Genomic DNA, 23,762 nt, shown 5'->3' with positions numbered 1-23,762 from the left:
TGAACAGACTGTGAGAGAGGAGTCTAAGGCGCAGTGGTTACACTGAGCAAGAGAACCTACACCCTGCAGAACAGAGCTATAGCAACCGTATACAAATGGAGCTCCATGCTGCATGACAAACGGATTATAAATCATTTAGCACTTCTCAGCCAATCAGAGAGCACCGATCCCCATCACTCCACTCCATCTTCAGGAAGAGAAAAAGACATGCCATAAGACACAAGGATGGTGTTTCCACTGATGACTAACAACACACACTAACCCTATCATACATATACCCTGTCTATACATCTAGTATAGCAACACTTTCTTACTGATGGACTGGTAGGTAGAAGAGGGGTGTCTATTGGTTTTTCCCTAATGAAGATGGGGGCAGGACTTTACTGTCTTTGCAGTGCATTGTCTATTGTGGTAAATAGAACATCAATAGGTGGACTTTTCGCAACTACAGTTCATGTCTATGTAGGTATAGGGCTCTGGTCATCCAATAATGTCTCGTACTAATTCTATAATTAAGCAATAAGGTCAGAGGGGGTGTGGTATATGGCTGTTCTTACGCACAACGCAGCCCTTAGCCGGGGTATATTGGTGCCTTATTGCTATTATAAACTGGTTACCAATGTAATTAGAGTAGTAAAAATACATGTTTTGTTATACCTGTGGTATGTGGTCTGATATACCATGGCTGTCAGCCAATCTGCATTCAGGGCTCAAAACACCCAGTTAATAATAGTCAATTAACTGTATAAAAAGGAGAGCAGAAAATGGAAGACAAATCTCTGACATATGGTCTGACATGTCCTGTCTGATAATATGAGGTCTTGGATTTCAAAGAATCATCTCCCACACATTCCCAGGGAATCATTCAGTAGGAGTTCCCACCATTTGCAGAATTCAACTGCCAGGCTCTGTCCAATTCCTCATATACCACTAGACTGGCTGTGTTTTGGCTTTAACATAGCACTGAGTGATGGCAAGCGAATGGTTTATGAACAAACCTCAGTGACTCTTTATTTATATAGCTTCCAGTTTATTTCCAGTTCGTCAGCACCTCTACACTAAATCATTTTATCTGGGTGTGCTCCAGCTCCAGCTTTTTATTAAACCTCAGATGACGACATCAGTTAGTAGCCTCTGCAACATGGAGGCAAGATGTTTTAGGGGGAGGTAGCTATGCCGTTATAAAAAATCAAATGCAGATGACCTTACATTTCTCTACAGATGTAATAAAATCAAATGCTACGGACCCAGCAGAATGTGCAGTGCCACCACCACCAATCACAGTGAGTGTTACAGCAGTGTGACAGTAGACCCTGTAGACCCTTCCTTCCCCACCGTCAACACAGCCAGCAGCCCTCCAACAACCGCCCAATATTTCACCAGGCCAACTACCTACATTATCACACATTAGAAACATTAACATAACATAAACCTGCTTGCGATACACATGCAAAAAATAAAATAAAAGCAAACACAAAAAAATAAATAATTCTGCCTCATAACACACTTGTTCCATTCCATAGATGGGTAAAGTGGTTCTTTCTGCCTCTCATCCTGCCGAAGCTATCTCTGTGGAGTCGTCCTCTCCAGACAATCTCTCATCAGAGCTGGTCGCCCGTCCTGCCTGAATGTACACTGACCCCAGAGACCCAGATAAAAACACAGGTTTTAACACACTAACAATTACTATACAGGAGCACAGGTAACCATGGACAAGAGCACAGGAAATATAGAAATACACAATTGGGGGCACCTTGAATACAGTCTATATAACAATGTGGTGGCACTGTGTGCCAGTAAATACAACACAGTGGATACAGACATCTGGTTAATGTGGTATTATCCCAATTGTACAGTGTTACCTGCAATAACAAGAATGAATCACGCTACAACACCAGTGTAGCACCACTAATGACAACGGCAGGAGGCACACAGACAGACACATATAATGTTACAAAGAACACCTTATATCAGCCATTTATATTGAACTAGTTCTGCCTATAAGATGGCTGCAGCATTGTTTTTCACACATAACAGAGAGATAGCTGTCTGATCAGTTGGCAGAACAAACAGTGTCAGGGGAAAACACATACACACCCACACACACACGCACACACACACACACACACACACAGAGACCACTAGACTGCCACCAATCAGCACGGAGCACCCGCTGCTCCTTGTGGGACATTTTGATCAAACACGACAATGAATACATACATGCAAACACAGACACATGACCAGTTCCCATTGACAATCCTTAACAATATTCCACCGTAAAAGAGTGATTGTGCTAAAGGCATTGACGGGAGAGTGATCATGGAGGGGGGAGGGGCGGAGAGCCGGTGAGCCCACCTTGGTGTAAAAACATGAATAATACAAATTATACGGCAGTCACACAGAGCAGAACAGAGCCGTCCAGAATCAGCATGGAAAGACATTGCCCTGTTCTGACAGCTCCCACCCCAACTACTGAGAACCACACGGACCATCGTTAATGCAGGGAAAAATATGGAAAAAACACACAGAAATGGCTCCTCAACACATCAACGGCTAAAGCAGCAGAACTGACAAGATGGTGAAATAGAATCAGATAGACAGAGAGAGGGAAAGAGGCTGGAGATGGAGATGAGAGAGAATGTCTAGCGCTGCAAGCCACTGACACTGCCTCTGCTGCTGTGGCTGCAATAACCTGAGAACCACCATCAGAACACTGCTTCCCTCCCCTATTCCCGCTCCCTCGCTTTCTCTCGCTCTACCTCCAACATTCTCTCTGCTCTGCTCTGATTTTTTTCTCCCCTCATCTCTCTATTTCCATCCATCCCTTCTCATCTATTCCTCTCTCAGAAAGCAGCTCTGTTGCTACAATTATCCTCTCCCTGCATCCCCCCTCACTTCCTCTCTCTGTGCCTCCCTCCCTTTCTTCCCTCCATCCCCATCCTCCTTGGTCTGTGATCGTCGTGTTGCCTCTTACCTGGGGCTTGCTGGGCGGCTTGCTGTTCCGGCGGTTGGGTCTGGGCCTGGAGCGGGTGTAGTGCCTCAGTGTGTGGCCTTCGATGGGCAGGTCCATAGGGGGCTGAGGAGGTGCAGGCTCAGGGCGCCGGGGATCACTGTCGCTAAGAGCCGCGGCAGCAGCAAGAGCAGCGGCAGCATCCGCCTCCCTCCCTGTGTGGGAGGGGCCTTCAGGTTTCAGCTGGCCTGCCACTGTGACTGACAATAACGTTGTCGACGACAGCGCCCACCCACCCACTCCCTCCTACCCCTGAGACCTCCCCTCCTACTTCCTTCTGATAATAAATGCTCTCTCTCGCCTGCTGCTCCGTGTCTACATCCAGGAGACCTGCAGAGAGAGACAGAGAGAGGGAATGGTACCAACCTACACAGGCCCCGGGTGTGTGATAGAATGCATGGAAAAACAGGACAACTAACTATAATGTGGCGTATCACACTAAGGGATGTGAGATAGAATGGGAGAGAGAGAAGGATGGTGGGTGAGAGAGCGTTGATGAAGAAAGGGAGAGGAAATAAGGACAAAGAAAAAAAGCAGAGAGCAAAGCGACAGAAAATATGGATGGAAGAGGAATCAGATGGATGCCTTTAACAGTGAATATAAACAATGGAAGAGAGAGAGAGGGAGCAAGAAAGAGACGGAGAGAGAGGGAGCAAGAGAGAGCAACATACAAATACAGGAGTGAGATGGTAGTGAAAGAGAGAGCAGGTAGCGTCAAAACAGGGAGAGAGAGCCAAAGGAGGGGGAGGGGTTGTGTAATGATTGTACACAACCCCTCCATCTCCGTCCCCCCAGTGAGACTCAGTGGTCTGAAAGTAACCCGGCCATGCTCCAGTTAGTCACAGCCCTTTTTATTGGACAGGCAGAGCACCGCACTGCTGATTATATTTTGTTGAGGGTAGAGTAGTAACTCCCCCACCACTGCCCCCCCTCCCACACACACACACACCCCCCTAACCTTCAATGGGGTCCTTTAACCTTCAGCACCATGACACAGCACTGTCACAAGGAGGGGAACTTCTAAGACACACTGAGGGACAGCACCTCTAGGGTCCCAGACTGCATCAATGACACACAAACACAAAAACACATGCACAGTAAAACATAAGTGCCTTTTTTGAACATGTTTTTCAGCAGACAAGGGGTTAAAAAGTTTAGCGTAATTTTTTCCATGTAGCACACTGACACAAATTTTGACTGATTTTAAATCGGATTTAAAATGCACTTATGAGGACATTGCACTAGTGGGATTTGAGCAGAACAATCCAGAACCATATGGCTCTAGACAATGTCTCCCTCTTTGTTGTGACTGCTCCATTATTTTCATATTACTGCCCTTCTGACCCTCTTTTGTTAGAGCTCACTCCTAACTGGATAGTGCAATGGTTCAGACACAACCTCTGACCTTTCAACTGTGAACTCTGGGAGAAACCTTTTTCTAAGCTAATCACAGTGGCAGAAGATTGTCGCTACTGACATCACAGGTCGAGGCAATTTTTATGGAGCAGACTGCAGCCAATCATCAAACCTCCAATGTTAATCTTCCTAGTTTCATCCCAGACTTCCAGCTTTCCAACTAAATAGTCTGTTACAATAAATCTTAATTATACTTATGACAAGCCTGGTTCTTACTTCTCACTGAGGATGCTTGACGGATAGCTGTTCCTCCAAATGACATAAGCATACTGTGTAGGAGAATAAGAGAATAGGAGAAACAAGAACTAATGCAGGTCATGTAGGTACTGTGTAGACTGGTAGAATGGTTCGGCATATACAGTATAGTATGGTGGGATATGTGTGCTTTATATTAGTCAGAACTTTTACATCATCCAGTGGGCAGTCATGGTCTACTCCTTTTAGCTGAGGGAGCTGGGCACAGATTCACAAAACCTATTTAAAACGTTACATTTTTTTTTTTAAATAACGGCCATTTTTTCTGGTCTGCTCCCTCATATGACGGTTCTGAGGTGGGGGAGGGTGGTGATCAGTCATACTAATCAAACACACAAACACACAAAACTCACACACAAAACAAACTCTCACCAATTGCCGCTGAGCCACAAACAAGTCCTGCAGAACCTCATCAATGATACTTTCCACCAAGGAGACACTAACTGACAGTTTGAGTTCACTGAAAGAGGAGTGAAAAGCAGAAATAAATAAGGGAGGGGAGAAGTAAACCATTAGCAATAAGCTTTATGAGATATGTGGGAGGCACCTAGGTGGGGAAAATTACCAGGGTTGAGTATGACATGATTGTGACCAACCAACAAAGATCATGTATGATGTCACCATTTTGTGTTCTACATAAGCTGTGTTTTTGTGTCAGGGTGGATGTGTGTATATTCATCTGTCTACCTGAGCTCTCCTGTGTGCTGTATGAGGGTGTCCCGGATGAAGAGGTCTGTCTGTCTGGACATCTTAGCCACATAGTCAGCCAGCTTGACCTGTGTGTGATCCTGGGACAGAGAGTCTGGGCTGCCTGTAGCAAGGCCTGGGCCAGCTTCTGGAACACACAGGGCATATAGATAAATGGCGCCCGAAGAGGATGGCTGACGTTTTACATGCCCATAATCAATTTAGCTATTTCATTTGTTTTTTTGCGTTGTTTGTAACTTTAAAAAAAACTTATTTGTACATAATGTTGCTGCTACCGTCTCTTATGACCGAAAATAACTTCTGGACATTAGAACTGGGATTACTTACCATGAACTGGAAAAAAGCTTTTTCCTTTAACGAGTCCGACGAGATAGATATACTGCTCTTCCGGGAACAGGACCAGATCCACGCCATTTGGGTGAAGAAAAGATGGAAGAAAAGAGGACGCAGATCGGGCTTCTTCCTGAGAATCCGTAGGTGAGCGAGGAAACTCCCATGCAATCATTGGAAAATAAAATGGATGTCCTACGATTACTATTATCCTACCAACGGGACAACAAGAACTGAAATATCCTATGTTTCACCGAGTCGTGGCTGAACGATGACATGGACAATATAGAGCTGGAGGGATTTTTAATGCACCGGCAGAACAGAGAAGCTACATCTGGTAAGATGAGGGGTGGGGGTGTGTGTCTTTTTGTCAATAACAGCTGATGCGTGATGTCTAATATTAAAGAAGTCTTGAGGTATTGCTCGCCTGAGGAAGAGTACCTTATGATAAGCTGTAGACCACACTATCTACCAAGAGAGTTCTCATCTATATTATTCGTAGCTGTCTATTTACCACCACAGACCGATGCAGGCACTAAGAGCGCACTCAACCAACTTTATAAGGCAATAAGCAAACAAGAAAATGCTCATCCAGAAGCAGTGCTTCTATTGTCCGGGGACATGCAGGCAAACTGAAATCAGTTTTACCAAATTTTTACCAACATGTGCAACCAGAGGAATAACAACTATAGACGACTGCTACGTTCCCCAGTTTCTGTGTTATGAGTTTGTGGATACTTATGTGTGTATTTCAGGAAATGGCTTCCTGGATTCCTCCAAGCAGCTGATTGGTCGGCCCCATTGTAGATTGGAGCTCTGATCCTGCCCTCTCGTTAGGGGACAAAGCTGTCGGCAATTACTGCGACAGCTTTAAAAGTCAGTGTTCCTTTGTTAGAAGAGAGGGCTTCTTGAATGTCCTGTGTTGGTTGTTGATCAGAGACAGTTTTGTTGAAAGTATTTTGTAGCTGCTACTTCTGAGGTATGTGTGTGCCAATAGTACTCAGTGTTTTTAATTAGTGAAATTGTTCACTTTAAGTTTGTATTATTCTGTGTCATTTGTTCCCAGGGGGGAAGGGGAAGGCACCTTGGGAATGCTTAGGCAAGAGGCCTGCTGGCATACATATACCCGTAGTATGTACTCCGTCTATGCAAACTAGGTAAGACCTGGGCGGACCAACCCCTGTATTTTGGTTAGCGCGCCAGGTGGCGCTAAGGTTAGGTAAGTAGTGGGTAGGCAGGGAAGGTAGGAGAGGGGACTCTAACTTTTACTTTCTTTGCTTTGGTTCTGTCCAGCCCCTTTTCCCCACATTACTGGGAATTTATTTCCTTAACATGGTAAAAGGTCACATTCTCTGACTCTGTCATCCTTACCCGCACCTACAATCACATACCTCTTTCACTCTATGGGGAGTTGAGTGTAGCAGGGTGTTGCGTTCCCTCCTCCAAGAGGAATGCGTAACAACTACCTTTACTCCACAAACAGAGATGCATACAAAGTTCTCCCCCGCCCTCCATTTGGAATATCCGACCATAAATCGATCCTCCTGATTCCTGCTGACAAGCAACAACTAAAGCAGGAAGCACCAGTGACTCACTCAATATGGAAGTGGTCAGATGACGTGGATGCTACACTACAGGACTGTTTTGCCAGCACAGACCAGAATATGTTCCGGGATTCATCCAATGGCATTGAGTACAACACCTCAGTCATCGGCTTCATCAATAAGTGATTCCACGAGGTCGTCCCCACAGTGACCGTATGTACATATCCCAACCAGAAGCCATGGATTACAGGCAACATCCGCATCGAGCTAAAGGCTAGAGCTGGCGCTTTCAAGGAGCGGGACACTTATCCGGACGCCTATAAGAAATCCTGCTATGCCCGCAGACGAACCATCAAACATGCAAAGTGTCAATACAGGATTAAGATTGAATCCTACTACACCAGCTCTGATGCTCGTCAGATGTGGCAGGGCTTGAAAACTATTACGGACCACAAAGGGAAACCCAGACGTGAGCTGCCAAGTGACGCGAGCCTACCAGACAAGCTAAATGCCTTTTATGCTCGCTTCGAGGCAAGCAACATTGAAGCATACCGGAGAGCACCAGCTGTTCTGGATGACTGTGTGATATGACTGTGACGATGTGACCAAGACCTTTTAAACAGGTCAACATTCACAAAGCCGCAGGGCCAGATGGATTACCAGGACGTGTACTAAAAGCATGCACGGACCAACTGGCAAGTGTCTTCACTGACATTTTCAACCTCTCCCTGACTGAGTCTGTAATACCTACATGTTTCAAGCAGACCCCCATAGTCCCTGTGCCCAAGGAAGCGAAGGCAACCTGCCGAAATGATTACCTCCCCGTAGCACTCACATCGGTAGCCATGAAGTGCTTTGAAAGACTGGTCATGGCTCACAACAACAGCATCCTACCGGATTCCTAGACCCACTCCAATTCGCATACTGCCCCAACAAATCCACAGATGACGCAATCTCAATCGCACTCCACACTGCCCTTTCCCACCTGGACAAAAGGAACACCTATGTGAGAATGCTGTTCATTGACTACAGCTCAGCATTCAACACCATACTGCCCTCAAAGCTCATCACTAAGCTAAGGACCCTGGGACTAAACACCTCCCTCTGCAACTGGATCTTGGACTTCCTGACGGGCCGCCCCCAGGTGGTAAGGGTGGGCAACAGACGTCTGCCATGCTGATCCTCAACACTGGAGCCCCTCAGGGGTGTGTAATTAGTCCCCTCCTGTACTCCCTGTTCACCTACGACTGCATGGCCAAACACAACTCCAACACCATCATTAAGTTTGCTGACGACACAACAGTGGTAGGCCTGACCACCGACAACGATTAGACAGCCTATAGGGAGGAGTTCAGAGAACTGGCATCAGCATCTGACCATAAGGCACTACAGAGGGTAGTGCGTATGGCCCAGTACATCACTGGGGTCAAGCTTCCTTCAACCCAAGTCATAGACTGTTTTCTCTGCTACCGCACGGCAAGCGGTACCGGAGCGCCAAGTCTAGGACCAAAAGGCTCCTTAACAGCTTCTACCCCCAAGCCATAAGACTGCTGAACAATTCATCAAATGGCCACTGGACTATTACCCCCCCCCCCCCCATTTGTTTTGTATATTGCTGCTACTCGCTGTTAATTATCTATGCATAATCACTTCACCCCTGCCTACATGTACAAATTACCTGCACCCCCGCACACTGACTCCCCCTGTATATAGCCTCATTATCGGTATGTTATTTTGTTACTTTTTATCATTTTTATTTGATTTTATTTGGTAAATATTTTCTGAACTCTTCTTGAACTGCACTGTTGGTTAAGGGCTTGTAAGTAAGTATTTCGCGGTCAGGTCTACATTTGTTATTTTCGGCGCATGTGACAAAGTTTGATTTGATTTGACACCAGTCACCTGGGAGACTCACCTGGATGACCTCTCATGAGTCTTTTCCTATCATGTGTTGCAGCAATAGTTTTAGGCATGTCTCTTCTAATTGGCTGAATGGTGATAGTCATCTGTGTGGTTGGTGACTGATGCATATTGATGCTACTCATAAACACTGTACACAAACAATAACAGACTTAGAAATAGCAGTAATTGTTTTGGCAGTCATTCAGTAAATGCTGCAGCATTACACCTCTAGAGGGTGTCCTCCCCAGCTCATGAAGAGAAGGCAATTGCTAAAAAAATGAGAGGCTACAAGAACAAAACTCTTGATGCTGCAATGATGAAAATATCTCAAAAACCAAGAGAGGAATTACTAAAAACTCAACCAAAGAAGAAAAACAACGCAACAGTCTTTTGCATCAAGTGTTCAGAGAAAATTAAAGCAATCCTGAAAAGCACTGGCATATTTTGCAAATAAACAACAACAACAAAAAAATCGCACACCTCTTCAAGAAACCCCCACTGGTGGTCTACAAACGTGGTTTCACTAGCTTGGCGAGATCTGACATGCCCCCTGAGCTCACTCAGACACTCTTGACACCCATTCCAAATGGGAACTACAAATGTGGCTCATGTGCACAGTGCAACAGCATTATAAAAACATTCTTCAGACACCTGCATACAGGTTGAAAACTCCCAGTTAGGGGTATCATCTCATGCAAGACCAAGAGAGTAATCAATCTCATCACCTGTTCACGTGGGAAAGTATACGTAGGACAAACAAAAAGATAATTAAAACAATGCATAGCTGAACACCGCGGCTCAATCACATGTAAGAACATTGATTATCCATTAGCAGCTCACTTTGTTGAAGCTAACCATCCTATCTCCTACCTCAAATACACAGGCATTGAGCATGTTGCTCTATCAAGGAGAGGCAACATGGAGATCCTACTACTACAAAGGGAGGCTTACTGGATATCCTGTCTAAAAACATTGTCCCCTAATGGTCTGAATATTGACTTTGATCTCAGGTCCTTCTTATAAACAATTCTCTCTTTAATGAACCAGTCTTATAAATTTGTATTCTTTCTACAGCTTTTCAGCATACACCTACAGTGGGGCAAAAAAGTATTTAGTCAGACACCAATTGTGCAAGTTCTCCCACTTAAAGATGAGAGAGGCCTGTAATTTTCATCATAGGTACACTGCAACTATGACAGACAAAAATTGAGAAAAAAAATCCAGGAAATCACATGGTAGGATTTTTAATGAATTTATTTGCAAATTATGGTGGAAAATAAGTATTTGGTCAATAACAAAAGTTTATCTCAATACTTTGTTATATACCCTTTGTTGGCAATGACAGAGGTCAAATGTTTTCTGTAAGTCTTCACAAGGTTTTCACACACTGTTGCTGGTATTTTGGCCCATTCCTCCATGCAGATCTCCTATAGAGCAGTGATGTTTTGGGGCTGTTGCTGGGCAACACAGACTTTCAACTCCCTCCAAAGATGTTCTATGGGGTTGAGATCTGGAGACTGGCTAGGCCACTCCAGGACCTTGAAATGCTTCTTACGAAGCCACTCCTTCGTTGCCCGGGCGGTGTGTTTGGGATCATTGTCATGCTGAAAGACCCAGCCACGTTTCATCTTCAATGCCCTTGCTGATGGAAGGAGGTTTTCACTCAAAATCTCACGATACATGGCCCCATTCATTCTTTCCTTTACAGGGATCAGTCGTCCTGGTCCCTTTGCAGAAAAACAGCCCCAAAGCATGATGTTTCCACCCCCATGCTTCACAGTAGGCATGGTGTTATTTGGATGCAACTCTGCATTCTTTGTCCTCCAAATATGACGAGTTGAGTTTTTACCAAAAAGTTATATTTTGGTTTCATCTGACCATATGACATTCTCCCAACCTTCTTCTGGATCATCCAAATGCTCTCTAGCAAACTTCAGACGGGCCTGGACATGTATTGGCTTAAGCAGGGGGACACGTCTGGCACTGCAGGATTTGAGTCCCTGGCGGCGTAGTGTGTTACTGATGGTAAGCTTTGTTACTTTGGTCCCAGCTCTCTGCAGGTCATTCACTAGGTCCCCCCGTGTGGTTCTGGGATTTTTTCTCACGGTTCTTGTGATCATTTTGACCCCACGGGGTGAGATCTTGCGTGGAGCCCCAGATCGAGGGAGATTATCAGTGGTCTTGTATGTCTTCCATTTCCTAATAATTGCTGCCACAGTTGATTTCTTCAAACCAAGCTGCTTACCTATTGCAGATTCAGTCTTCCCAGCCTGGTGCAGGTCTACAATTTTGTTTCTGGTGTCTTTTGACAGCTCTTTGGTCTTGGCCATAGTGGAGTTTGGAGTGTGACTGTTTGATGTTGTGGACAGATGCCTTTTATACTGATAACAAGTTCAAATAGTTGCCATTAATACAGGTAACGAGTGGAGGACAGAGGAGCCTCTTAAAGAAGAAGTTACAGATCTGTGCGAGCCAGAAATCTTGCTTGTTTGTAGGTGACCAAATACTTATTTTCCACCATAATTTGCAAATAAATTCATTAAAAATCCTACAATGTGATTTCCTGGATTTTTTTTCTCATTTTGACTGTCATGGTTGAAGTGTACCTATGATGAAAATTACAGGCCTCTCTCATCTTTTTAAGTGGGAGAACTTGCACAATTGGTGTCTGACTAAATACTTTTTTGCCCCACTGTCATATGTTCCCCCTGTTGATGATGCTTATTATGCATCATTGTTGAACCAAAAGATTACATGTAACAAACTGTTTTCATGAAATAGGAAACAATTAAATATATATGTGAAATTGAATTAAACAATGTATGCTGGTGCTAATATTATGTACAATATGTAATTATGTTTCCATATGATAACAGCCTAATATATTATATGCTATAACCTATTGTTTTTTACAGTTTCACTCAAGTCATTCTAATTAACTTAATAATTATGACACACCCCTCACTTTTGTCATTGGTTGCACTAATTACACTGTTTGTCTACATAACCTGGTTCAAGCACTCATGACTTTACCCTGAAGAAGGCACAGTGATGTCGAAACATTGGTGATTTACCCAATAAATTACTGGGAGTTTATATATAGCGTGTGCGACTCTAAGCTATAAAAATAGAGTTTCTTCACCGTTAGTCAGCACCTCTGCATAAAATAATTATGTGTGTGCGCCAGATCATGTTTTTAATAGGTAGAGGACGAACACCAATGTATTATGTTTCAACATCCTCAAATGAGTTCCTCATTAGGTCTATGTTACACAGATATACATTGTCAATCTAGCCAACAATCACAAATCTATTATATGAGACTCAAGGATCAAGGAAACCTTACCGTGATGGAGGTCTCAGCATTACAAAGCACTTCCTCTGCAGCCAAAATGTCTGACTGCACTTCCTGTACTGTACATTGCAGGGGTTTAAAGGTAGGACACTCTCCCATAACCTCTGTCAGAGACCCTGAACCAGCTGGGACAGGATGAGTCAGACAGAGACGCAGGATGACTTTTACTGTCCCTGTCGTAAGAAGATCCACATCTCAATATACCATATTTATCATACAAAGCCCAAAACTAAGAGTGATGTTTCAAACGTTTACTCAGGGAAGATGTAACAGCTGAATACATACATTCAATACAGCGCAGTCTGTACTTCCACCCTTAGCTCTCACCCCCTCACTTCCAAAAATATAGCACCTGTCAGAGGCAAATGTACCAGAAAGTAAGGAATATGGGAAAGGAACAGATCCTCATACATACAGATTATACACATACATGAAGTCGGACGTTTACATACACCTTAGCCAAACACATTTCAACTCAGTTTTTCACAATTCCTGACATTTAATCCTAGTAAAAAATCCCTGTCTTAGGTCAGTTAGGATAACCACTTTATTTTAAGAATGTGAAATGTCAGAATAATAGTAGAGAGCATGATTTATTTCAGCTTTTATTTATTTCATCACATTCCCAGTGTGTCAGAAGTGTACATACACTTAGTATTTGGTAGCATTGCCTTTAAATTGTTTATCTTGGGTTAAACGTTTCAGGTAGCCTTCCACAAGCTTCCCACGATAAGTTGGGTGAATTTTGGCCCATTCTTCCTGACAGAGCTGGTGTAACTGTCAGGTTTGTAGGCCTCCTTGCTCGCACATGCTTTTTCAGTTCTGCCCACAAAGCACCCCCACAACATGATGCTGCCACCCCCGTGCTTCACGGTTGGGATGGTGTTCTTTGACTTGCAAACCTCCATTTTCCCTCCAAATTTAACAATTGTCATTATGGCCAAACAGTTCTATTTTTGTTTCATCAGACCGGTGGACATTTCTCCAAAAAGTACAATCTCTGTCCCTATGTGCAGTTGCAAACTGTAGTCTGGCTTTTATATGGCGGTTTTTGAGCAGTGGCTCCTTCCTTGCTGAAAGGCCTTTCAGGTTATGTCGATATAGAACTTGTTTTACTGTTGATATAGATACTTTTGTACCTGTTTCCTCCAGCATCTTCACAAGGTCCTTTGCTGTTGTTCTGGGATTGATTTGCGCTTTTCGCACCAAAGTGCGTTCATCTCTAGGAGACGCATCTCCTTCCTGAGTGGCTGTGTGGTCCAATGGTGTTTCTACTTGCGTACTATTGTTTGTAGAGATGAACGTGGTACCATCAGGCATTTGAAAATTGCATCCAAGGATGAACCAGACTTGGTCTTGGCTGATTTCTTTTGATTTTCCCATGATGTCAAGCAAAGAGGCACTGAGTTTGAAGGTAAGCCTTGAAATACATCCACAGGTACACCTCCAATTGACACAAATTATGTCAATTAGCCTATCAGAAGCTTCTAAAGCCATGACATAATTTCCTGGAATTTTCCAACCTGTTTAAAGGCACAGTCAACTTAGTGTATGTAAACTACTGATACCACTGGTATTGTGATACAGTGATATATAAGTGAAATTATCTGTCTGTAAACAATTGTTGGAAAAAACTACTTGTGTCATGCACAAAGTAGATGTCCTAACTGACTTGCCAAAACTATAGTTTGTTAACAAGACATTTGTGGAGTGGTTGAAAAATGAGTTTCAATGACTCCAACCTAAGTGTATGCAAACTTCCGACCTCAACTGCATTTCTGTTGCCTTCTATGACTGAGCCTCACCTCACATGTTCAGAGAGCATACAGTTTTCAGGCCCTGTTGCAGGTTTAGTATCTGGGTATCCTGACTGTGTCTGGTTGTTCCTGAGAAGACAGGCCTGGATCTGGACACACAACAGCCAAAGATGTTTATTTACCAGGGTGAGAGATGGAGTTTTGAATGTTAAGTTTTAGTCAGGCATCTCATGGACAGCCCAATCTAAACTTCTGTCTTCTCAGGACTGCTACGATAATGTGAAGTTCCTGTGTTCATGACTAAACAAACATGAAAGCCAGGAAAGGAAGGGTAATATTATGTTTGAGGAGATATTGTTCTGTTTGGAGGACTGAGACCCTGTCCATTATTCACTTCTCTAGAACATTTGCCACATCCAGAAACCCATTGGCTGTCACATTGTTTCTGTCCCAGACCAGGGTCCTGTAGAGACATGGATAGGGCTATGGCAGGTCAGGTTATTGTTGCTTAGTTTGGGAGTTGCGTAGTGTTATGGCTATGATAGTGGTTAGAGCATTGGGCCAGTAACCGAAAGCTTGCTAGATTGAATCCCTGAGCTAACAAGGTCAAAATCTGTCGTTCTACCACTGAACAAGGCAGTTAACCCACTGCTCCTGGGCTATCATTATAGCTAAGAATATGTTCTTAACTGACTTGCCTAGTTAAATAAAAAATACAAATAAAATATGATAGGTTCGTTAGGTGTACGTTTGGTTGGGTTATGACTCGGTTACCTAAGCTTAGTGTTGATGAGTAAGGCCTTGGCCAGAAATTTGGCTCCAGTGTCTTTGATACAGTTGCCGCTGATGTCATTGTGGCCGCTGGTGGCATTGCAGTTCAGGCTGTTGATGAGGATGGTGGTGCTTGTCTTCAGCTTGGAATCACACACTGACAGAGACTCCAGGGACTGTAGGCACGCACATACGCAGACGCACACCACTGATCTCATCGACGGGGTTGCAGTGGAGCAGGTTGAGAGCTTCAAGTTCCTTGGTGTCCACATCACCAACAAACTATCATGGTCCAAACACACCAAGACAGTCGTGAAGAGTGTACCACAAAACCAATTCCCCCTCAGGAGACTGAAAGGACCCATGCCATTTGACATGGGTCCTCAGATCCTCAAAAGATTCTACAGCTGCACCATCGAGAGCATCCTGACTGGTTGTCCCACTGCCTGGTATGGCAACTGCTCGGCCTCCGACCGTACGGCCCAGTAAATCACTGGGGCCAAGCTTCCTGCCATCCAGGACCTCTATACCAGACAGTGTCAGAAGAAGGCCCTAAAAATTGTCAAAGACTCCAGCTAGTCAAAGACTCCCTAGTCATAGACTGCTCTCTCTGCTACCGTACGGCAAGCGATACCGGAGTGCCAAGTCAAGGTCCAAGAGGCCTCTAAACAGCTTCTACCCCCAAACCATAAGACTCCTGAACATCTAGTCACATGGCTGCCCAGACTATTTGCAGTGCCCCCCCCCCCTCTTTATACCATTGCTACTCTCTGTTGTCATCTATGCATAGTCACTTTAATATCTATACCTGCATGTACTGTACATACTACCTCCACTAACTGATGCCCCGGCACATTGACTCTGTATCGGTAACCCCCTGCATATACTCTCTGTTGTTATTTCACTGCTGCTCTTTAACTACTTGTTACTTTTATCTCTTATTCTTATCTGCATTGTTGGTTAGGAGCTCGTAAGTAAGCATTTCGGCGCATGTGACTAATAAAATTTGATTTGATCTGAGCCAGAGCTCCATCCAATAAGAGCCCAAAGCCTAGGCCTGAAAGAACTTCAGTTGGTTTATATGAACTTCACCCTGACATCTCCATCTCAGATATAAGAGGGCTCTTTGATACTCTGAGAGAAAATGGCTGCCTGTTTTAATGAGCCTTGTATACTGTAAGAGTTTAAGCTGCTCAGTGTGTAATTACTGAGGCAGGCCGCGTCTCGCTGGAGAAGTATTCTGTGTAATTAAAAGTATTGCTTTCACTCAGGGCGACGTCCCTGAGGACTGTGCCTCCACAGAGCCTCCAACTATTACAGAGAATGGGACACCACTGGAGAAGAGGCCGGGGCAGTGGTAGAGCCAGGGTCCAAATATAAGTGGAGCAGGGAAATCTACTGAGGAGAGGGTAAAGGAGACTGGGATATACTGTTGTTGTCAGAGGAGATGAATGAGATGTCAGTGAGGCCTTTGCAGAGTGAAGCTGATGTTTAAATCAATGGTTGTTTACGACAGCTTATTAGAACAGGTTTATAACAGGTAGATGGGGCGGCAGGTAGCCTTGATGTTTGGTCAGTAACAGAAAGGTTGCTGGTTCGAATACCAGAGCCGACAAGGTAGAATAATGTATCTGTCGCCGTGCCCTTGAGCAAGACACTTAACCCTAATTGCTCCAGGGGCGCTGTACAATAGCAACCCAGGCCGTAATCCCACTCCCTGAGGGTATCTCAGGAGGAGTTAGGATATGCAACAACAACAACATTTCCATTACATGCATGTGGAACATGACAAATATAAGCGCCCCTCAAATGATTATAATTACACATGGTACAAATGAAAGTTAAGTGTTTGAGATATGACACATGAAAGAATGTAAATAAGTGAGTTTGTCACTCAAAGAACAAGATTGAACACTCACACACTCCTCCTCCTGCATGAGCTGGACGATACGCTGTAGGACGTTTGTTATTAGAGCTCTGTGGAGAGAGAGAAGGCAGAGAGAGAAGGGGACAGTTGATGGATATACAGTAGATAGATGGATAGAAAACACAGTGGACGTGACAGAACAATCTATTCACCTGGACTTCATGGCAAAGTTGAGTCCCAAAGCCGGATCGCGGATGGAGTGCCTGTGTCCGATGGACAGCACCATGGTTACCATGTCACTCTCAAAACCTGAGGATAGATAGATGTATATTTGTTACTTTCTCTGTCTGTCTTTCTATATGCTTTGAGGAAGCTATTTTTTCAAGTCAGCTCAATTCAATCATGTTGAGCCTATTTTGTCATAAATACACACATTAGGATTCTTTGGAGCTTTCTGACAGCTGCATTCCCCATGAAAACGAATGGTCTCTATATATGAGCCACTGGCTGGTGTAGAAGGAAGCAGGGAGCCATTATAGTCTTTGTTCCAGTCAGTGTGACGTCAGTGGTACGATCCCCAGAAGTGAGGGACGAGGAAGTGGGTTGGCAGACAGTCAGGTGCTGGATGTTGGAGCATCAGTGTCCCAGCAGTGCTGTGTCTATTCTGACTGACACTGACATGTCTGGCCTTGCTGCTCAGTGCTGCATGGAGGACTGTCTGTGGGAAGCTGGGAACCCTGCCTGCACTTGTCTACCTGCTCCAGAAATAACATGGCCTGATTTGAGGTCCTGTCAGCGGTCAAGCATTTTATTGGCTCTGCTGTATTTCCAGAACAAGAGTTGAGAGAGGTCATAGTAGGAGAAGAGAAAACATATTTTTCATTTTCTATTGGTAGATCCAAAAATAATGCTAAGTTATAATGATGCGGAAGAAGGGTTATTCTTATCCCCTGAATATACATTTCCTCAGCATTCTGTTGCCCTCTGAGATTCCTAGATAGAAATATATGGAAAATACTCTATTCAAGTGGGGTTTTCTTTCTCTTAATGATGCCCCCAATGGCCCCCTATGGAGACTCCCTGGACAGTTCCCAGAACAGCCAATCTAACCACAACCCCTCATCCATGGGCTGATTGCTGAGATCTCCTCATTGTGCTAGAGAGCAGGGGATCGTCCCACGAGGAACACATTGTCTCCCTCTCTGTTCCGTGATCTGAATGGTGCGTGATTTATCACCTGCTGGTTGGCACCACCTAGCCCACAGACACCACCTGTGCGCTCTCCATCTCTCTCCATCTAACCCACACCTCTCCAGAGAGAGAGAGAGAGATGAGGGGTGGGTTTGGTATCGTACCATTGTCAGAGAGGTCCAGAATGCTGATGGCCTTGGCTTCAAAGATGTGCTCCTGAATCATCTGGGCTCCAGCAGACCTCAGCTGGACACATAATACACATTACATTTGACATTTGAGCCATTTAGCAGACGCTCTTATCCAGAGCGACTTACAGTGAGTGGTGAGTGCATACATTGTCGTACATATGATTATCAACCAGCCAAAAAATGTCTCAGCTCACTGATGAAAAAAGTGAGGTATGTGTGTGTATGTCTATTAATTCAGGTATTAACCAGGTAAGTTGACTGAGAACACATTCTCATTTACAGCAACAACCTGGGGAATAGTTACAGGGGATCGACGGGGGGATGAATGAGTCAATGGGAAGTTGGGGATGATTAGGTGGCCATGATGGTATGAGGGACAGATTGGGAAATTAGCCAGGACACCGGGGTTAATACCCCTACTCTTATGATAAATTCTATGGGATCTTTAGTGACCACAGAGAGTCAGGACACCTGTTTAACGGCCCATCCAAAAGATGACACCCTGTGTGTGTGTGTGTGTGTGTGTGTGTGTGTGTGTGTGTGTGTGTGTGTGTGTGTGTGTGTGTGTGTGTGTGTGTGTGTGTGTGTGTGTGTGTGTGTGTGTGTGTGTGTGTGTGTGTGTGTGCGTGCGTGCGTGCGTGCGTGCGTGCGTGCGTGTGTGTCTACCTCACAGCCGCTCAGGTCTAGCTCCTTCCCACACAGATGAGTACTTACTGGCCAGACATTTCCAGACCCTGGCCAGACATTTCCTGTTATAGCATTCCGTCAGTGTTCACCTGAGAGTTCACCTGAGAGAACCTCTGGGGGTAGTCTGGTTCCTAGCAGTCCCACAGCTCAGAGCTCTTACTCCATTACAGTCCGTGTCACCTCCCTCAACTTCATGGGGACAGAAAGAGGTTAGTGATGGGTCTGACAACACCGGTCAAGATATATAATGGAAAGCAGGGTTCTCACCTGTGTGAGAAGGGGTCCCTGGACAGGTTGAGGTGAGCCAGGTTGGAGAAGAAGCATGCTGACAGAGATACAAACAGCTAGGGGGAGAAGTAAGTTGGGGATGTATTATTGTTTGGGGATGTATTGAAATAAGTGCATTATTTCACATTGGCACAAACATGCATATCAGGCTATTCATTTTCAAATGAACAAAGATTACAGAGACTGATTATGTTTATTGTCATGACCAGAAGTAAAATGTTAAAGGTCACTTACAGCATCCAGAGGGCAGTCATTTCCACTCAAGTCCAGGTTAGACACAGCATTTGTCCCTGAAAGGAACTTAAACAGGTTCTGACAGGAAGAGATATGAAGCTATTGAGTGCTATGGCCCTCTAGAGCCAAAACCATCTACTGAACAACTCAATTCAATACTGTACTATGGAGTAATTATATTACTCTGACTGAGATTCCTCCTGCATCATTAAGTCATATCAGTATCAATTAGCATGCATATCCTGACACGTGGGGCTGCATTGGCAAAACAAACTCCCTTTAACTTTACAGCAAATAATATTTCATAGACAACCCATTACTGAATATAACCAAGGCAGTTAATGTTCCATAGTATCCACCATGTACATTATACACAAAATGCATTTAGCTGAAACTCACAGCACCTACAGTATAGACCTTTATTCAAGTATGATAGTGTATGGAGCAAAGAATTCTAAACCGTGAACTGAAAACAAGTGTTGCCCCGCCCTCACCACAGCCTGCTCTGTAGCCAGACTGCCTGTATTCCCTGACAAGTCCAGGTGACACAGAGAGCTGGCGAAGGCCTTGTTCTGAGAGAACCCCTGAGTCAGATTAGCCAACCCAGGAGAGATGGAGGGGGCAAGAAAGAGGAATGAGAAAGAGAAATGCAATACTCTACGGGAAAACTATCACAAGATAAGTATCAACACAAAGACATAGTTTCTTTATGGAAAATGAACAAAAAGGATGAAGCAGACAGAAGAGTTTGGGGGAGACAACAATCCTGGAGACGGACAGCTGGGAGAGACCATTGGGTTCTCCAGTTCCTGATTGAGAGCTTTCACACCCGACAACAGGCAACACAGGTAACACACATGTGCAGATGAGTAGTCACTAGCCAGTCCAAGCAAGTTGGAATTGGGAACCTCAGCAATGGACATTAACAAACCCCAAAAGGTATTTATGATAGGAAAAGGCTCACCTTTGTCCTCTATATAATTGGCTGACAGGTTGATGGTGTGGATGGCGGAGCAGGTGTGATCTCGCAGGCCACAGGCCATCTTCAATGCAAAATTCCAACAAGAGGAAGGGCGAGGAGAGAGACAGAGGAACAGAAATTAGTTATTAATGTTGAACTGAAATGAAAAATAAAGTGAACCAATCACATAAATCAAATGTCATCCAAAAATGTCCCATTTTCTCAGTGCCTAAGACACCAGGTAGAATGATTTAGGGAGGGAGGGATGTTTTAGACTGGTGAGGGGGATCACGTGGAGTAGGCTACTCACAGTGAGCCCACCTCCTTCCAGACACACCTCCTCCAGGGTTGAGGATCTGTTGATCATGAAGAGAACCTGCTCCTGGACTTCGGAGCTCTGGGGAGAGATACAGAGGGGGAAGAATCATTAGCCATCCCATCTTCATAAACTGGCAGCAAATCTAATCTCCATCTAATCTCCATGAGAATCTTCATCTAATCTCCATGAGAATCTCTATCTCATCTCCATGAGAATCTCCATTTTATCTCCATGAGAATCTCCATTTTATCTCCATGAGAATCTCCATCTCATCTCCATGAGAATCTCCATTTTATCTCCATGAGAATCTCCATTTTATCTCCATGAGAATCTTCGGTGTCAGAAATTTCCACGGTCATTTCTAAGAAATTCCGTTAGCCTATAGAAAATTAGTGCCTTTTGCGTCCCTTTGATATTTTAAGTAGAAATTGTGCACCAATTTCAAAAACCTGTTCAGATTTTTGATATATATAAAGCCTTGCTAAAGTGTCAAAATTCTGCATTTTGACATGTCCCTCAATCAATCTTCCAGGAAGATTTCAACCCACTTAATCCCAAAGTGTATCCAAGTTTTCACCATCATTGTAAAGCACATGTTCAATTTCATAAAAAACATATTTTCCCATCTCAAGAAGTTAAATAATAAAAAGACTATCGTAAGTGTCAAGTAAAGTAACAGGGTTGACCGAAACAGGGTTGACCGTAACAGGGTTGACCATAAAAGGGTTGACCGTATCAGGGTTGACCGTATCAGGGTTGACCGTAACAGGGTTGACCGTAACAGGGTTGATCGTATCAGGGTTGACCGTATCAGGGTTGACCGTATCAGGGTTGACCATAACAGGGTTGACCGTATCAGGGTTGACCGTAACAGGGTTGACCGTAACAGGGTTGACCATAAAAGGGTTGACCGTAACAGGGTTGACCGTAACAGGGTTGACCGTATGAAAGGGTTGACCGTGTGACAGGGTAATGGAAGCTGACCATAACAGGGTTGACTGTATCACCAGTTGACAGTTTTCCACCACAAAACACCAGCAACATGGTTGACCAGCTCACCTGCTCTGATTCCTGTTATATGTTCAATGTTTCTTTTCAAAAAATATTTTAAAAGGAATAGGTTCACCATATTAAAACAAGAGTTCAGTTCATGTTTGATCAATGTGACAGGGGTAATGGAAGCTTGTTATGTACTGTAATTGTAACAGGGAGTTTATTTAGCAAATATTTTCTCATTGAACGGCACTGTTGGTTAAGGGCTTAACAGGATTTCACGGTAAGGTCTACACCGTTGTATTCAGCGCATGTGACCACTAATCAGTTTTCCACCACAAAACACCAGCAAATAGCCAAAAAGAGTAGAACCAGCTCACCTGCTCTGATTCGACTGTTATATGTTCAATGTTTCTTTTCAAAAAAATATTTTAAAAGGAATAGGTTCACCATATTAAAACAAGAGTTCAGTTCATGTAAAAGGATTGATCTGAAAATGAGGGAAAGATTGTACCCCCGCACATTCACTCGGTACCGGTGCCGCCTGTATATAGCCTCGTTATAGTTATGTACTGTAATTCTACTGTGTTACTTTTTATTTTTACTTTATTTTATTTAGTAAATATTTTCTCAACTCTAATTCTTGAACGGCACTGTTGGTTAAATAGCTTGTACATTCATAAGCATTTCCATGCAGACACCATTGTAGATTGGTCTACACCTTTTGTTGTTTGCATTGGCACCTTTCAACACCCTGCATTTGATTTGATTAATCACTAATCAAATGAAAAAAATTATAATCTTCTGAATTTTTTGAGTTGTCAAAGCAACAAAATAACTAGGTCTTTACAATGATGGTGAAAACTTGGATACACTTTGGGATTACACACACCATTGTTTGGAGTTTGTTAATTCCACGGTCCCTTTGTGGTTGCCGGATTTTTGTTTGGTTTGTGTGCCATTGGCCCAGGCTAAGTGGGTTGAAATCTTGATTGAGGGACATAGTCAAAATGCAGAATTTTGACACTTTAGCAATCCGGGCTTTAATTTGCCAGCATGCTGGGGATTTTTCTTGCCAGCGGGCTACAAAAATCTGAACTAGGTTTTTTGTAAATTCTCATCTCTCTTCTGTGGTGCTCAATTTCATTTCTCTGGTTGTGGTCTGATGTGCTTAAAATTATTTACAACTATGGTGTCTCATGTACACAAGTTCAATCAGAGGACCTAAATTTTCTAAAGAACAGCTGTTGCAGATGGCTGAACACTACAAGGTTAAATGATTGAAATTAGTGAAATTCTTAATTGTTGGAAGTGACTATGAATCATTGGAAGTGACTAAATGGAAGATTCTCATGGAGATAAAAATTAAGGACCCTGATGTTCTTTTCATGGAGTTTGTATGTTGTGGTTCTTTTGTGCCATGTTACTGAATGTTTACGATGACCATTGGTTGTTGTCATCTATCTTTCCTGTCTGTTCCCTCCTGGTCTTGTTTTCTTTCCTCTTAAATATTGCTTCCTATGGAAATGGAGATTGCATGGAGGTCTGGAGGAGGTTCTCAGGTGGAGATGTGAATTCTCATGGGATGAGATGGAGATTCTCAATTTGGGAGATTAGATTTGGGAAGATTCTCATGGAGATGTAGATGGAGATTAGATTTGGGACTGCCAGTTTATGAAGATGGGATCCTTGTTGGTCCCCGGTTTTATGATTCTTCCCCTCTGTCTGTCGTATTCTGTCTTTGTTCTTGTTTCCTTGTTAGGATGCCCAGAGGGTCCAGCTACATGTCCAGGAGCAGGATAAATCTCTTCATGATCATGGACAGATCCTCATGCAGACACCACTGGAGGAGGTGTGTTCTTGGTGGCCTTTTGTTTGTTTGGGCTTTCAACACCCTGCATTATCACATTCATGCATGCAAAACACTCACTTACACTACTGATTACTGATCCCCCATTGTATATTTTCTTTAGTCTTTGGTTA

At 43.8% G+C, this 23,762-nt stretch overlaps 1 protein-coding gene across 1 annotated transcript in view; it reads right to left on the bottom strand.

Moving 5' to 3' along the window:
* Positions 1-21,685, bottom strand: part of LOC135525013 (capping protein, Arp2/3 and myosin-I linker protein 2-like) — a 34,667-nt gene extending 12,982 nt beyond the window's left edge. Inside the window, 18 exon segments of the mRNA XM_064952799.1 lie at positions 2,975-3,210; positions 4,643-4,695; positions 5,369-5,516; positions 14,392-14,426; positions 14,672-14,740; positions 15,052-15,224; positions 16,968-17,025; positions 17,128-17,224; positions 18,271-18,352; positions 18,964-19,010; positions 19,074-19,177; positions 19,252-19,328; positions 19,507-19,584; positions 20,001-20,174; positions 20,298-20,326; positions 20,471-20,549; positions 20,778-20,864; positions 21,488-21,685. Coding sequence (XP_064808871.1) covers positions 2,975-3,210; positions 4,643-4,695; positions 5,369-5,516; positions 14,392-14,426; positions 14,672-14,740; positions 15,052-15,224; positions 16,968-17,025; positions 17,128-17,224; positions 18,271-18,352; positions 18,964-19,010; positions 19,074-19,177; positions 19,252-19,328; positions 19,507-19,584; positions 20,001-20,174; positions 20,298-20,326; positions 20,471-20,549; positions 20,778-20,864; positions 21,488-21,685 — 1,824 coding nt within the window.
* Between the last annotated feature and the right edge of the window lie 2,077 nt (positions 21,686-23,762).

This window comes from Oncorhynchus masou, chromosome 31, assembly GCF_036934945.1.
Source record: "Oncorhynchus masou masou isolate Uvic2021 chromosome 31, UVic_Omas_1.1, whole genome shotgun sequence".
In the NCBI taxonomy this organism is placed as follows: Eukaryota; Metazoa; Chordata; class Actinopteri; order Salmoniformes; family Salmonidae; genus Oncorhynchus; species Oncorhynchus masou.
Note: the sequence above shows the minus strand (reverse complement) of the source record. Positions and strands in the feature narration are given on the sequence as shown.